The sequence below is a fragment of the Lepisma saccharinum genome, chromosome 22 (genome assembly GCF_977018435.1).
Source record: "Lepisma saccharinum chromosome 22, izLepSacc3.1, whole genome shotgun sequence".
NCBI classification, from domain to species: domain Eukaryota; kingdom Metazoa; phylum Arthropoda; class Insecta; order Zygentoma; family Lepismatidae; genus Lepisma; species Lepisma saccharinum.
Window position 1 is genome coordinate 30,132,214 of NC_139250.1, and position 16,159 is coordinate 30,148,372.

A 16,159-nucleotide genomic window follows, 5' to 3' on the forward strand; every position below is an offset into this window, starting at 1 on the left:
AAATTAAAGTAAAAGTTCATCTACATGTATACCCACGACATTTACAATATTGGAGGGACAGAATACGTAAAAATTGTTGTTTAAATCGAAGGTAAAGGCGTGGTGTAGTGGTTAGAGTTCTCGATTGGGCTGCTAGCGGTCCCATGGTTCGATCCTCCTTAGGATGTGTTCTTTTTGTAATTCTCCTTTTATTATACATTATAACATATGGTAACATTATTTGTAATAGCAGTCTATAGTGGCTACATTGTTCTGCATATGGATTTTTTTAAAAAAATAAAGAAATAAATGAATTGAGAAACGTTCAAAGGGATATTTTTATATATAAGATAGTGAATTATTATACTCTAACGATAATTGTGTACTGCTTCAAAGACATTGACAAATATTAATGAAATGACTATTTATATTTGTGGCAATTCAGGACATACTAATTTTACCCCTTTTCCCACTCGAGTTCAATGCAAAGGATACCTCGTACCTCCGCAAATATCGATTGAAAAGTTTTCATCATGTGCAATTCTCCATTAAATGTTTTCGCCGAGTCGTACTACCCTCGTTTTCTTTGTAATAAACAAGTATTGTTTGCACACTACATGTAGGAGGAGAGTTGCATCTACATTTCACATTGGTCAGCTCCTTCTACTTACTTTCAGGAGCGAAAGCTTGTAGTGTAGTGTTTACCGTTCAGGCCGGTCAATCTGATGGTCGTAGGTTCAAACCCTTCCGGTGGCAGAAAATTTTCGTTAAGTTTTAGACCAATCCCATTGTGTTCATTGTCTACGCCGTATGAAACGGAATGATTCAGTTTGGAATTAACGATGGGGGGAGGGGAAATAATAAATTACAAAATCTCCATTTCAACGAACCGAGAAGTGGACAAAAATTGGATAATTCTTACAAATATTAAAACTACATTCATGTTTTTAGTGATATAATCGCAGTTAAAATCAAAGATCTTACATGGAAGATTTTACCTTGCTCTGAACTAAGCCAAAAGGCATTTCGAACCGATCTAATATATTCTCCAATACTTTTCAAAATGTTATTGAATGTTTCATGTCGATAATTTGACCAATGCATCAATTCTTGACGCTAAGACGATATTTTCTGCAACTACCTCTTCTCTTCAGTCCCTTCTCCTTCTTCTTTCCACTCCTTCTGCTCTGCTTTTATCTCGTATCGCTTTCCCTATTTTTCTCGCATCTTATCTCCATCCCACTCATCTCCACTCCTCGTATCTCCTCTCCTGTCTTAGATTTCCGACTCCACTGGACTCTTCTCTTCTTTTCGTTCTTATATTTTTCTTTCCTTTACTCTACTCTCCACTCCCCTCTTCTCGTCTCCTCTTCTCTCTTCTTTGCTCCATTTTCCTCATCTCTCCTAGAATCTTTTTCCATTCTCCTCACTACATCTCCTCTCCTCGTCTATCCTCTCTTTCTTCTCTCCTCTACTTTTCCTCTTCTCCTTTCGCTTTATCTTTCTCCTCTCCTTTGTCACCTTTCGTTTTCTCTCACCTCTTTTCCTTTCTGTAGACTCATCATCGACGAAATACTAGAAAACCTATTTTTTTTCTTTGAGAAATAATTTTGTCACGTGAGATATAATAGTGATATTTTAAATAATTTTATACAATAATACTTGTTTTTATTTCTTTCGCGTATTTCATAAATATCTATTGTGCATGTGGCAACCCTGAAATTGAGCCTAACTCTACACGCAACCCACCAACACCTTGCGTAAATTGGGTTGCCTAGTTTAAAATGTCGTTGTCCTAAAACTTTTGAGAGACACTGTACATATTCTATTCCTTCTTTAATAAGCATTCCGGAGTTGGAATTTCCCAGTTCGCCGCATATCACCCACTATCACCCATTCACCTCGGAAGAGTTCTTGCACAGCCATCTATCTGCCCATAAGTTTACTTAATTCAGTTCCCTTGTTACGTTCCTGGTAACTCTTCTTACCTTTTACCCCAGTAGCCGTGGACATGAAGACTCTTTAACGGTCTACAATGAAACCTATCTCAAGGTAGGTTTAGTAAGACTCCAACCAAGGTTTGTAAAGTTTTTTGATAAGTTTATTAAACCATTTGAACACTTACAACGAGTAGGTAGATAACTCGTAACTGGAACTTGAAAATTAGCTTCTTGTAGATAAAATAATACTCACTGGAAGGTCAACACTAAGGTGGCCCAAATCTAGGTTTTACAGAAGAGCGGCATACACCTATAGGCTTAAACCTATTTAACTTCTTCCTAGACGTGGAGTTATCACCTGAGAAGAGCGGCATACACCTATAGGCTTGAACCTATATCACTTCTTCCTAGGTTGGAACCGTTCCTACTTGGCCAGTCCAGGTTTTACAGAAGAGCGGCATACACCTATAGGCTTGAACCTATATAACTTCTTCCTAGACTGACACAGACTTCCTTTCCAAGCCAAAAAACATCCTATTTATACTCAAATTTCCAGCCTCGAACACCGGCCTTTAGGTAATTTCCTGATACAATATTCAGAATTATAACAGATAGATATTCGAAAAATACATAGTTTTGTTTTGAGTAATTTACAAAGAAAGTTTACATATTCATTTGAGTTAACAATTATTTCTTTAACGTTGATAAAGTTCTTACATTTTGGAAAATATACACATTTAAATGTTCAGCCATTATCTAATTACAATTTGGTTAGCTCATTAACGTTGGTAATCTTTGATTGGCGAGTTTAAATTTACATCATAATAAATGCATGTTGCGCTAAACGAGCTGACTTCATTAGACTAATACATAAAGGTTAATACAGTATGTAACATTCTTATTCGTACACATGGATTTTCAAAGAAAATGCTTTAATATCTGAAAGGAAATACACTCTTTTGAAATTGTTTCTTTACATTTCAATAACTATCATTAGGAAAATAAAATCTTAACCAAATTCTGTATAACCAATGACAATAATAAATTAAATGAAACTGAAAGAGAAACATTCCATTTTTTGTACAACTTTTCTATTCATACACTTAATAATATAAAAGAAAAAAAAGTATATTCACAGCAAATAGACTGACAGTTCTAATACTTTGATGCGTATCCTTTGGCTTTAATTACTGCTTGACACCTGTTTTTCATAGAATTAATCAGTTTCCGACATGTTTCAGAGCTTATTTCATTCCACTTGGCTTGCACAACAGTTTTCAACTCTTGTTTTGACTTAGTGCCTGCTTTATGGACTCGCCTCTTTAAAATTACCCATAAATGTTCTTCTTCTTTTCCATCCCCTTCTGCCATTAAGCGTTGGGTTCCATCATCCACTTCCTGTACACTTTTCGGTCCAAGGCTAGTTTTCGGACTTCCGGCATTGTTTTCCCTTTCTTCTTTCCTATCTTTTCTACATACTCTTTCCATTGAACTCTTGGTGATCCTCTTCCCCTCTTGCCTTCTGGTCTGGCCTCCAGCACCTGTCTAGGCTTGCGATCCTCCTCCATTCTTGTAACATGTCCAAACCATTGCAGTGCCTTTCTCTCTATTGTTTCCAATAGTGGTTTTTGCTGTAACTGGTCTCTAATGGTGGTATTTCTAATTCTATCTCTTCTAGTCTTTCCTACTACTTTTCGTAGGTATCTCATCTCTGCTGCTTGAAATCTGCTATTCTGTTTTGGTAATGATGTTAACCTCTCTGTTCCATACAGCAATGTGGGAATGTAGATTGTCTTGTAAATCATCATCTTCGTTTGTTCACTTATTTCCTTTTTACCAATTAAAGTGTTGTTGAGTTGATAGTACACTTGGTTTGCCTTTTGTACCCTATTATTCACTTCTTCATCCATTCTTCCATCTGACGTTATGATTGTTCCTAGGTATGTGTACCTATTTACTTGTTCCAGCTGCTTCTCCTTCCACTGTATATTTAGGGGTGCAGTTTATCTTTCTTTTGTCACCACCATCACTTTACTCTTATCTATGTTCATACTCATTCCTTTGTCTTCTATTTTACTTGCCGATTCAATTACCGCCTTCTGTAACTCCTCTCTATTCCTAGCCACAAACCAGGGCAATGTCGTCAGCATATACAAATGATTGTACTTGTACTGGTCTCATCTTTCGGTTTCCTACTTTGTATCTCTCAGTTCTTAGTTTACATTGTTTGATAATCTGATTCATTAGGCTAATAATAATGAATACACTTAATCAGTGGCGTGGCGTGGGATTTTTAAAAGTGTTACCGGTTACCAGTAGGACATTTAAGGGAAGAGCCGTAAGACTTGGGCGTCTTCCCCCACTTCATCCCTCCCCCAATGTCTTCCAAGTAGTTCATATAATATTAATCTGGCACGTCTGCAATTCAATACTAGATTTTGGTAAAGTTATTAATCAGGAAAAAAAAATGTTGACATAAGGACTGAAGTGAAATCGTAAACATTGGTTGTTGACACAATAATACGTAATTTGATACTTACCGAAACATCGAAGGCTACTTATAGAGCAGATCAATCCGACGACTCTTCTTTGAAAATAGTTATATGATGCTGTAGTCCCGGGTTCGAATCCTTGCTTGGGCATGGACGTTTGTGATGTCTATTCATCAATTTCATCATATCATCACTCATCCCCATCTTCGCAAATTAGCCAAAAGTGGCACAAGCGAAGCAAAATCAATCAAATCAAATCAAAAAAAGTTCTATGATGCTGTCATAAAGTGAAGTTTTTCATTTGAATTTGAATTTTTGGGTGCGTCATGGTCATGGTCCATGTTATCCACACCTGAATTCCACACTTTTTTTTTCACCCGAAAATAGAGTACATGGCCAACAAAACAGTTTCGACAACTGCGCACATCCACATAACCACGGATAGTCGTTATACCAAACATTGAAATGTCAGTCATATCCAGCAGACGACTTGGTTTTTAAATCGTTCAAAATAGGCTTTGGCCTCCCTTTCGCCACAATTTCGCTTTTTTCTGCAAAAGAACGAACCAAAAGATTGATTCAAAATATCTTCTATCGCACAATTACACACACTGTTCAGATAGGATGAACCCGCCACCTCGCAACTCGGAGTAAGCTCCATTCCGCTTGTTAATTAATTGACAATGCCCGAAAACAACATAAAGACGAAAGACATCACTGTCCCTCCCACAAATCGTTGTTTACTTTTGTAACACGTGAAGCAACCTCCTTGCCCCCTCCCCTCTCAGCATCGGCGCTTCCCCAATATTTCCTTCGGAACCTGCAAGAAGTCCAGTTCTGCTACTGTTGCCATCTTAGTTCTTTTGAAACCAGATTTGCCCAAATGGCGAAACCTTTCGTTTCAAATAAGACGTATGTAGAGTAGATGTAGTCTTCATCTGTTTCCTAACTACTCCCACTCCCATGTTTCGCTAAATCCACTGAAATCTCATTTCTGACACCACTACTATTTCGTATATTTTACGTCCCTTGCTACTTTAAGGCTTTCGCTTTATAGGATAATCGTGACGATAAGGATGCATGGTGAATTATTGAAATAAAATTATTATTAGTTTGTGTATGTAATTATGTAAGTAAAATAATAACAACAAACATTGAAATAACCATTTCTTACTGAGGATTCGAACCTGCGACACCTGACACTTCAGAGCGTGCTAAGATAACAATCGGGAAATTATGCTTGTAAGTATTGTTTTCACCCAAAAACAGTTCTACCACCTCAAAAACATTGCTTCAATCCGAAATTATCGCATTCCTGCGACAACGTATGTCAATCTCAATCGGCCCTTTCAACAATTATCACAAATCCCTGTAACCGAAATAATATTATATGTGTGAAATATAGAATGTTAGGTTGACATTTTTAGAAGGACAGCGGACCCCTTGACCATACCCATCCCTCTCCTCTCCTTCTCGCCTACGATGTCGAAGAAGGACAAAGAGGACTTTCGTAATCGCTGATATTTAGAGTAAATACAAAATATCACTTGGTAGTTTGCTTTTCCCCCAGTGTGATTTGATTTTTTAAAATTTTGATTTGGCGATTTAAATCCACTCGTGCACAGTAATGTTAATCGGGACAGTTTAAAGTGGGATCCGATCAACTTGTGCCTCCACCGGGTATCGAACCCGGGATCCCTTGATTACAAGGTGGCGACGCTACCACTGCGCCATCGTTCCCCAGTGTGACTGGACACCTTCAGAGTAAGATAGACCCGATTAGGCGACTTAGCTCTTTTCTGTCAATTGAATATGGCAACACTGCTCTGTATCCGGTAAGGATCACCGGCAACTGCGGCGGCTAAACAGTCATGCCAATAACCCGCCGTAACAGTATTTGCCGCGACGAAAAGTCTTCCTTGGGTGGGTTCAGGGCCCTTTCCTCATGTTGCCTGAGGAGGGTACCGGATCTGTCCTCCTCTTCGCTTCAGAAAAAATGCCAGTCTGCAATGTTTACTTTACGACAATATTACCAGTTTATGTACGTAATAATATTTTAAGACAGGTTCTTCAATTCTTTATATTTTGGTGCTACCTGCGGGAACAGCGGCTACAAGCACGCCACACCTCTGCACTTAATAATATAAAAGAAAAAAAGTATATTCAGAGCAAATTGACTGACAGTTCTAATACTTTGATGCGTATCCTTTGGCTTTAATTACTGTTTGACACCTGTTCTTCATAGAATTAATCAGTTTCCGACATGTTTCAGAGCTTATTTCATTCCACTTGGCTTGCACAACAGTTTTCAACTCTCGTTTGGATTTGACACCTACTTTGTGGACTCGCCTCTTCAAAATTGCCCATAAATGTTCAATGGGATTTAAGTCTGGACTTTGAACTGGTGTTTATAATAGTTTGGGCAAGTAGATTTGGAACGAGATAAAACCTACCAATGGACCTTTTAATTGACATTAATGGCTTTTTTAATTCAGTATCGAGGGGTGAAGCTATTGTTAATTAATCTAGCGCCACGTGTCGTGGGTGGAGGAGGAGATGAGTCATCGATGACTCATGCTCACGTGTGAGTTTGAAATTAATGGTTTTCCATTAGTGCACAAAAGATACTATTATGTATTCCGTTTTTACCCTAACCTAACACTATTGTTGTATTTTATTAATGCGTTTCTGCCGGATATGAGTCACAGATATATACTGACGTTGGAGTTTGGAATTAATGGTTTTTCCATTAATGTACAAAAGACACTATTATGGAGTTCGTTTTCGGACTATTCTAACACTATTGTTGTATTTTATTAATGCGTTTCTGCCGGATATGAGTCATGGGTGCTTTATACAGACTTGGGAACTTGGAATTAATGGTTTTTCCATTAATGTACAAAAGACACTTTCGGCCTATTCTAAGGCGTCACGTCCGGCCATTTTGGCGTCGGTGGTGAGTCATATTTGGTATAATTAAGGATCCGGATTTACCCGTATTCAACCGGTGCCGACGCGTTCGATCGGAGGTAGAAGATATTATGACACATGTTTGCTTTAAAGGCGAAGAAATTGAACGATGTATCCTATATGAAAACGAAGTATGTGAGCAGAAGATATGTTATTAATATTAACCTGTTACGGAAGAACCTGTTATGAGTTTGCATTCTTCGTCTCTCCAAACCGCGAGCGATCATTGATGCGCGTGGGGGAAGAAAGGTTCTCCATTGTTAGCTTCCCCATCGCTCAGTCTTCTTCCGGAGTTGAATGGAAGCCCGGTCCCGCCAATTCTTTTACACACGAGTATTGATTTTCTTTGAGGTTCCAATTTTATTTGGTGGAAGTAATATACGCGTTCTTTTTTCTTCCGCCTTTTGTAACATTGCAAAGATTATTTAACCTAAGGCGTAACGAATTTGACTGAACTAGGAACATTCAGTTCCTGTATCTACAGGTTAAAGTGGATGCGATCCACTATTTGCCCTTATTTCGGGGTTGCGAACCACGGACCATTTGATTATTGCCTTATAAACATCAGGATTCACGTAAAATTGACCAGATGTTTTTACTGTTAGGGACAATATTTCGCATTTTTTGTGTATTTTTACTCAGAAAACGCTATTTGAACGATTCAAGCAAGAGTTCGCATGGCAATTTAGACACACAAACTGTGTTTCTTCAACTTTAGTTGAAGTTTAGGTTTATTTTTTACTCTAATATCACAATTTCTTCTATTCAGGCAACATTTTTTATTAAATTTTGGACTCACAAAGACATTTTTCAACTTTTAACTTGTTATTTTAAAAGTTTATTTCCATTTTTTACTCTAATATCACAATTTCTTCTATTCAGGTAACATTTTTTATTAAATTTTGGACTCACAAAGACATTTTTCAACTTTTAACTTGCTATTTTAAAAGTTTATTTCCATTTTTTACTCTAATATCACAATTTCATCTATTCTTGCAGAAGTGTTTATTGCAATTTTGACTTGCAAAGATAATTTTTTCAACTTCTTTTACTAATTTTTCTATTTATTGCCTTTTGTGTCTTATATTTTTTAATTCTTAACTTTGAGTATTGTTCTTCATTTAAAAAAATTCTCTATTCTCTAAGGAAGAAGTACTTTTAAGTAAAACTTTATCCACAAACTTTATTATTACTATTATTATTAGTATTATTATTATTGTTGTTGTTTTTATTTTGATGTAGTTGTTGAATTTTGTTGTTGTTGTTAGGCTATATTGACTTCCACTACGGTATTTTTGGTTTGCTTCGTAGGAAAGTGTTTATTTTAGAGTTTCCTAGGTATTTTCTTACTGTTAGGAGTAGTATAATTGATGCTACAACCAGCAACACTTACAGGTGTACAAATGATGAGCTCATATAATTAAACAGCCCGATTTGCCCACACTTAAAATTATGCCAAGATGCTCTTATTCCCCAATTCTTCAAGTGTGATATGCTCTTAATTCTAAGAATTTTGAATCCTAGTGTACAAATGATGACCCCCCTCAGATTGATTTGCCTACACTTATAAAAGGCACTTCTGTGAGATTTTTGTCCATAAATTTGTTAAAATATGCCCCTCTTGATATTTTTTTGCCCACACCTAAAACTAGGCCAAACGTATTAACACACACCCACACCCACCCACACCCACCCACCCACATACACCCACACACACACACACACACACACACACACACACACCCACCCACACACACACACATGTATCATGTTGTGCAACAAATTATTATCTAATATGATGCAACAGACAAGAGCTCTTGCATCATGCTGTGCAACAAATTATTATCCAATATTATGCATGTGTTGTTTTTTGATTGGTTAATTATGACATAATGTGATGATGTGTTATATTCTGATTGCTTTGTTGTTTCAGATGTTTTAATCCATGCTTAGGGTATATAAAGAGATTTTGCGCTACTCCTCAGCCAGTATTGTGAGAGTGGCTGAGGAGAACAGATGTGTTGTTACAGTGCTTCTCATACCTACAGGCCTGTTTGGTTTAATTCTTATTATTTATATTAAATATATTTCTGGTATATTGAACAAAAGGGTTTATATTTTGTATAAAAAATCTGATATTTGTTACATCCAGCTTGTTTGTTGTAATCCACGCATATTTAGAGTCAGGCTTATATTTGCCCCAGCCTGTTGTACAAAAATCAATACATAACACGGCGCAAGGTTATTGCCTTTCTAGGACATGCATGTCTGTGCAGGCATTTGTGGAAGGTCAGTGTAGATCAATATTTATTATTTTTTTCCACTTGTAGGCTATTGGCCTTACAACCTGTCATAATAAGCATAGAGTTTTGGTTTAAAACCCAAAAAATTTTATATAATAAACTGAGAATAAAAATTAATAATATTAACATATTAAATATACACAAGAAATAAACAAAGCACACAGCTGAACAAAATATATATATATATTAAGTACAAAATTTTGAATTGAACCCCAGGAAATCTTATATAATAAACCAACAACAAAAATGCCAAATCAAAAATATTGCAATCAGTGTAATAAGAATATATCCAGCCCCAATTGGGCCAGACACCAAAAGAATTGTGACCCAGGCAAATTCAGAACTCCCACTAAAATATGTCCCAAATGCAATAAAATATTTAGCAAGGCATATTTCAATAGACATGTGGGTTCTTGTTCTGCACAGTCATCAACATTGCCCCCACAACCATCTACATCTGGTCTGAAAAGGAAGCATGAAACACCTGTTAATGCTGGACCAGCAAAGCAGCCACGCTATGAACCCATCAATAGCAGTTTTAACGGCCAATTAAGGGATCACCGTTTTGTATCAGAGCCAAGATGTGACATTAAGAGTTTTTTGAATAGTATAAATCCAGATGTGCAGGCAATTCTAAATGCACAAAATGGCTCTTATAAGGGTGTCTCTCAAATTGTTTACACAATATAAGAAGCCAAATGGCACAAAATTTACACAGCCCCACATAACAGAAACTGTACCGGTATATTCAAATGCAAATTCGGACAAAATAATAAGCAGTTTGATAGATCAATTGAATATTAAACACTCTGAATTTGCTGCAAAAGAGTCAGGATGGAGCCTATGCGGATCTTCACACAAGTTATATGTTAATATTTCTGAATTCAACCCATTACAAGGTTCCACTTATGTGCCATTACCTGCCAATATCAAAAACAAAACAGCCGTGGTTAATATAAAAAATAATGACCAGAAATGCTTTTTGTGGTGTATTTTAGCTGCTTTGTATCCAGTTTCAAGGAATCCTGATAGAATAACTTATTATAAACAGCATGAACACAATTTTGATGAAGCAATGGAGGGTTTAGAATATCCAATGCCTGTTCAGAATATTGATAAATTTGAAAAAAAGGCCAGGCACATCAATGGCAAACAATTATCTATTAATGTATTTACTTGTTCTACTGGCTGTGACAATTGCTTGATAGATCCTCTCAGAATCAGTACACTTGATGATGAATCTGCTATTCCGATTGATCTGCTTTTAATTAAAGGGGATGGCACAAATCATTACACTCTGATACATAATCTTGAAGCTTTAGTCAGAACACAACTAGACAAAACTCATAGAATATTCAAGTTGTGCAGAAGATGTTTGTCTGTATTTGATGGTCAAAAAATGGTGAATGGGGTTCGTGAAAAGAATGCAGAAAATTGCTAAAAACAAGTTAATTGAGCATCTGAAATACTGTGGCAACCATAAACCTGTTCATATGGTGATGCCAATGCCAAGTGAGAATGCAAAATTCAAAAAATTTGAAGCCTTGTTGGAACACCCAGCATATATAGTCTGTGATTTTGAATCAAACCTCAAACCTCTTGCATTCTGCAGCCCAGACCCTGAGGAATCTTCAATTACATCATATCAATTACATGAACCTTCCAGCTTTTATTATGTGGTTGTACAGGATGGGGTTGTTAGTAAAGAATATTTATACATGGGAGCAGATGCCATCAAAGAATTTGCACATAGAATAGAAAATGAGTGCCATGACATAGCATCTAATGTCCTATTAAAATCAAAACCCATGTTGCCTTTAACAGAGAAACAGATTGAAGATTTCAACAATGCAGAAAAATGCCCGGTATGTGATTCTGAATTTTCAGATACAAATATCAAGGTTCATCACCATTCTCATACAGATGGTAAATTCTTAATGGCCCTGTGTAATAGCTGTAATATTCAGATCCAGAGACCAAAATTTGTTCCTATATTTTGCCATGGTGCATCCAATTATGATTTTCATCATTTGATCAGGTACGAGGGGTTTGACAAGCAGAATTTAAATATTTTAGCAGAAAATGATGAGAAATATATTGCCATTAGAATAATAATTAAAGTTAATGGTGTTTCCATTCACTTAAGATTTCTTGATTCATACAGAATTCTGTCTGCTAGCCTGGCTACACTGGCCATTCAATTATCTGATGATCAATTCAAAATCACATGTGCTTTGTTTCCAAATCAGGACCTGAAATTAATTAGGCGGAAGGGTGTATATCCATATGATTATGTTACAGATTTTTCTAAATTTGATGAGTGTTCTCTGCCACCACAACAAGAGTTTTACAGCAAAATCAGAGGATCTGGAATCACTGATGAAGATTATCACCATGCCCAGTTGATGTGGAACAATTTAAAATGCCAGACATTTGGTGATTATCACAAGGCTTATTTAAAACTTGATGTGACCCTCTTAGCTGATATATTGCAGGCATTCAGAAAATCTTCCATGCAAAATTATAAGCTGGATCCAATGTATTTTTACAGTGCTCCGGGCCTAGCATGGTCTGCAATGTTTTTAAACACTAAAATGCAATTGGATCTGATCCAAGATCAAGATATGTACTTGTTTATGGAGCAATGTATAAGAGGAGGCATGGTGCAATGTTCTCAGAGATATGCCAGAGCAAATAACAAATATATTCCCGATTATGATCCAGCACTGCCATCAAATTATATACTGTATGTAGATGCAAACAGCCTCTATGGTTATGCTATGATGGATAAATTGCCATATGCATGGCTTGAGTGGGTCGAAGATTTCAATATTGAAGATCTTAAGGATTTTGATGACAGTAACTATGGCATGTTCTTAGAGGTTGATCTGACAATTCCTGATGATTTACACAACACATTTTCTGATCTGCCCCCAATTCCTGAGGTTAAGTGTTCACCTGGCTCTAAACAGAAGAAATTGATGATGACTCTAGAGCCGAAACAGAATTATGTCATTTATTACAAAAACCTCCAGTTCCTGATGAATCATGGTGTTCAAGTAACCAAAGTTGGAAAAGTTTTGAGGTTTAGGCACTCAAGATGGTTGAAGCCATATATTGATACAAACACAGAGCTTCGAACATCTGCATTGAGCCAATTTGATAAAACCTTGTTTAAATTGATGGTCAATTCTGTGTATGGCAAAACAATTGAAAATGTCAGAAAACATACTGATGTTAAAATAATTACTGACCCCAGCCTGAGCAAAAAATTGATTGCAAAGCCCAACTTCAATTACAGAAGAATTTATGATGAAAATATGGCACTTTTCAACATGAAAAAAACAAAGATTAAGTTTGATAAGCCTATTTATGTAGGGGCTGTGATATTGGAATTGGCCAAATTACACATGTTAAAATTGTATTATGATGTGTTGAAACCTTTTTATGGTGATTGTGTAAAACTGATGTACATGGACACAGATAGTTTTGTTCTTGATATTCAAACAGAAGATGTTTATCAAGATATGTCCCAGCCTGAATTGTTTAAATATTTTGATACCACTGAACATTCAAAAATTCAACACCACCTCAAAAAAGTGCCTGGCAAGTTAAAAGATGAGACACTTGGTGATGTTATTGCGGCATTTGCTGGGTTAAGGGCCAAGATGTACAGTTTTGAAACATGTAGTGGCGCTGTTGCAAAAAAAGCCAAGGGCATTGGCAGAGTAATTGTTAACAAAGAGCTTGAATTTGAGGATTACAAAAATTGTCTCAAATCATGTAGCACAATCAGAACATCAGAAAATAGAATTCAGAGTGTGGATCACTTATTGACTAGCAATATTGTAAGAAAAGTGGCTCTGGACCCACATGATGATAAGAGATGTATTTTATCATGTGGCATACATACTCTACCATGGGGGCATTGTGATTTGAAAAATGGCAATCAATGCCCAATTACAGAGCATGATTTGAAATAAATAAACATGCCTATGAACTTATTTGGGTTCAAAAAACAGGCTATTATGGAGCTGCCAACACCACAACCCTCTTCTGATATGATATCTAAACTAAGTGCTTTGTTAATTATTCATCTGAACAGCATATTTACAGATGTTGATGATGAAACAGGTAAAACATTGTACATATTTAACAATAATTTAAATTATTACCAATTACCTGTAGGTGATCAATTGCAATTTATTACAACTCCTGAGGGTAATGTCAAGATTTCAGTGGGGAGAAATATTTATAGAATTAAGCACTCAAACATGATTTCTGGCACTGTATATACTGTTTCTGCTGGTGACTGCTTATATATTGAGGTCCCTGGATCCTATGACAAGCTTATACCCTTTTTTATAGAATTAAGAATTAGATATTCAATAATAAATAACCATTAAAACAAAAATGCCTAATGATATATTTGGCCATACAAGACATGAAGATCACAGTGATGAGATTCTGATGCTTGATGTCAGAGTCAAGAAATTAAGAAGTGATTTACAAGCTTTACAAACCACACTGAATGCCAGTCTTCAACTAGAAATTACAAATTTGCAATCACAATGCATGGACCCTCTTCTTAAAATTGATTCTGAACTCAAATTGCTGCTTCAGAAATATACTGACCTGGCCACATTGGATAATTTTCAAAGTTTAGAAAAAGCTGTAGCAGCTCTTCAAGCCAAATTTAAGACCCAGGCTAACAACTCTGAGCAATTGAAACAACAATTAGAAGAACAGATTAATAATGTCCAGGCACAGCTCCAAACAATTGTCAAAAGCATAAAATCACAAGAAGATTTTGATCTAGTGATTTCCACTCTAAAGGAACAGATTCAATCACTCCAAATACCTAATCTGGACCCTCTGAACAATGCCATAGCCGAGGTTAAAGAAAAAATTGAGACACTTGAAAATTTTATGAACAACTTGCCATCTTCTGATGCTTTGAGTGCAATAACTCGGAGTGTTGCAAATATTAAGCTGCAACTTGAAACATATGAAGATTTTGGAAAAATTCAAAGTACCATAACCCATCTTGAGGGTACAATAGCAGCAGTGCAAAGTGATTTGACAAATATACAAGAATCTCTAGAATCCCGCCTGCCCGGTATTGTAGATACCCTTGTTAGTGTCCAGCAACAGATCACAAAACTTGAAAACCTCAACACTGAATCTGAGCTATCTCATTTTCATCACTTGATCGATGATATCCAAACAAAGCTTGAAATTTTACAACAATCAACACCCTCTCAGGCAGATATAGCCCTGCTCCAAAATGCTATGCAAAATGTGGCTGATGCTTCTGAATTAAATAATGTGAAATTGGCACTTGAATCTTTGCAGAATACTGTATCAAATCTGCCTACATCACAGGAACTTAAAAATATAAAGAGGGCAGTGAATCGCATATTGAAATCAGAAGATATCAAGAATATCCAGACAGAGATCAAACAACTTACTCAGACAGTGGCCACTCTACCAACTAATCAACATATTAATGAACTGCATGCCCTGTTTGAGGATATCAGAAGACAGGTCCATGATCTTACTGCTCAAAATTCAAAATTGGCAGTTATTGAAAATTTGCAACAAATTGTAGCTAATATCAAGCAACAGCTAGGGACCATGGAATCCAATCAAGCAAATGCCCTGTCTGTTTTTGCCACCCAGCTACAAGAGATTGTGCAACAATACAAGAAACTTGTTGTGGACATAAAAATCAAGCCAGGCCATGATGATGTTGTTAGGACCATCAATGAGCATCTTGAATCTGTAACAAGCAGATTGCTTACAGCAGAAAAAGAAATAACAGGCATAATTGAGAATCCAAAACATACAGTAATTCTTGAATTGTACAGCATCCCCAACAAAGAATATGATTCACCATTTACACCAGGTGGCAAAATATATATGCTGTCCCCTGCACAATTTTATTACCAGTTTTTTGTTGGGGGCACACTGAGACCAATCAAGATCAAATATTGGCTACAACCACAGGCACACCACTACCCCACCTTATCAATAACAAATGCTGACAACAAACCAAAAATCACCAGTGTAGAGTTAGAGGATTTTACAGATCCCAATACATTAGAATCAGCCTATGCTGAAGATGATGGCTCTCTGGAATTTAAAATACAAATAGGGGACAAATTATATTTAGAAAATCCTGTAGTATCAGCTGCTGAACACCCCATAGTTGCAATATTCTTGTTTTCATATTATGTCTAGACAAATTATTGTTGATGAATTACACAGACAAGCCAGACATAATTATAAGAGACTGTCAGTAGTCACAAAAGGCATAGATGATTTATGGCAAGGGGACTTGATTGAGATGGCAAGTGGACAGTTGAAAAACTTAGACAAAATCAACAAGGGCTACAAGTATCTACTCACTGTCATAGACACATTTTCAAAATTTGCCTGGGCTGTGCCACTCAAATCCAAGACTGGAAAATGT

At 36.4% G+C, this 16,159-nt stretch overlaps 1 protein-coding gene across 1 annotated transcript; it reads right to left on the reverse strand.

Moving 5' to 3' along the window:
• Positions 1-3,289: 3,289 nt before the first annotated feature.
• LOC146004798 (uncharacterized) lies at positions 3,290-3,829 on the reverse strand. The gene has a single exon (XM_083143822.1). The coding sequence runs from the start codon at positions 3,827-3,829 to the stop codon at positions 3,290-3,292; it is 540 nt and encodes a 179-aa protein (XP_082999948.1).
• Between the last annotated feature and the right edge of the window lie 12,330 nt (positions 3,830-16,159).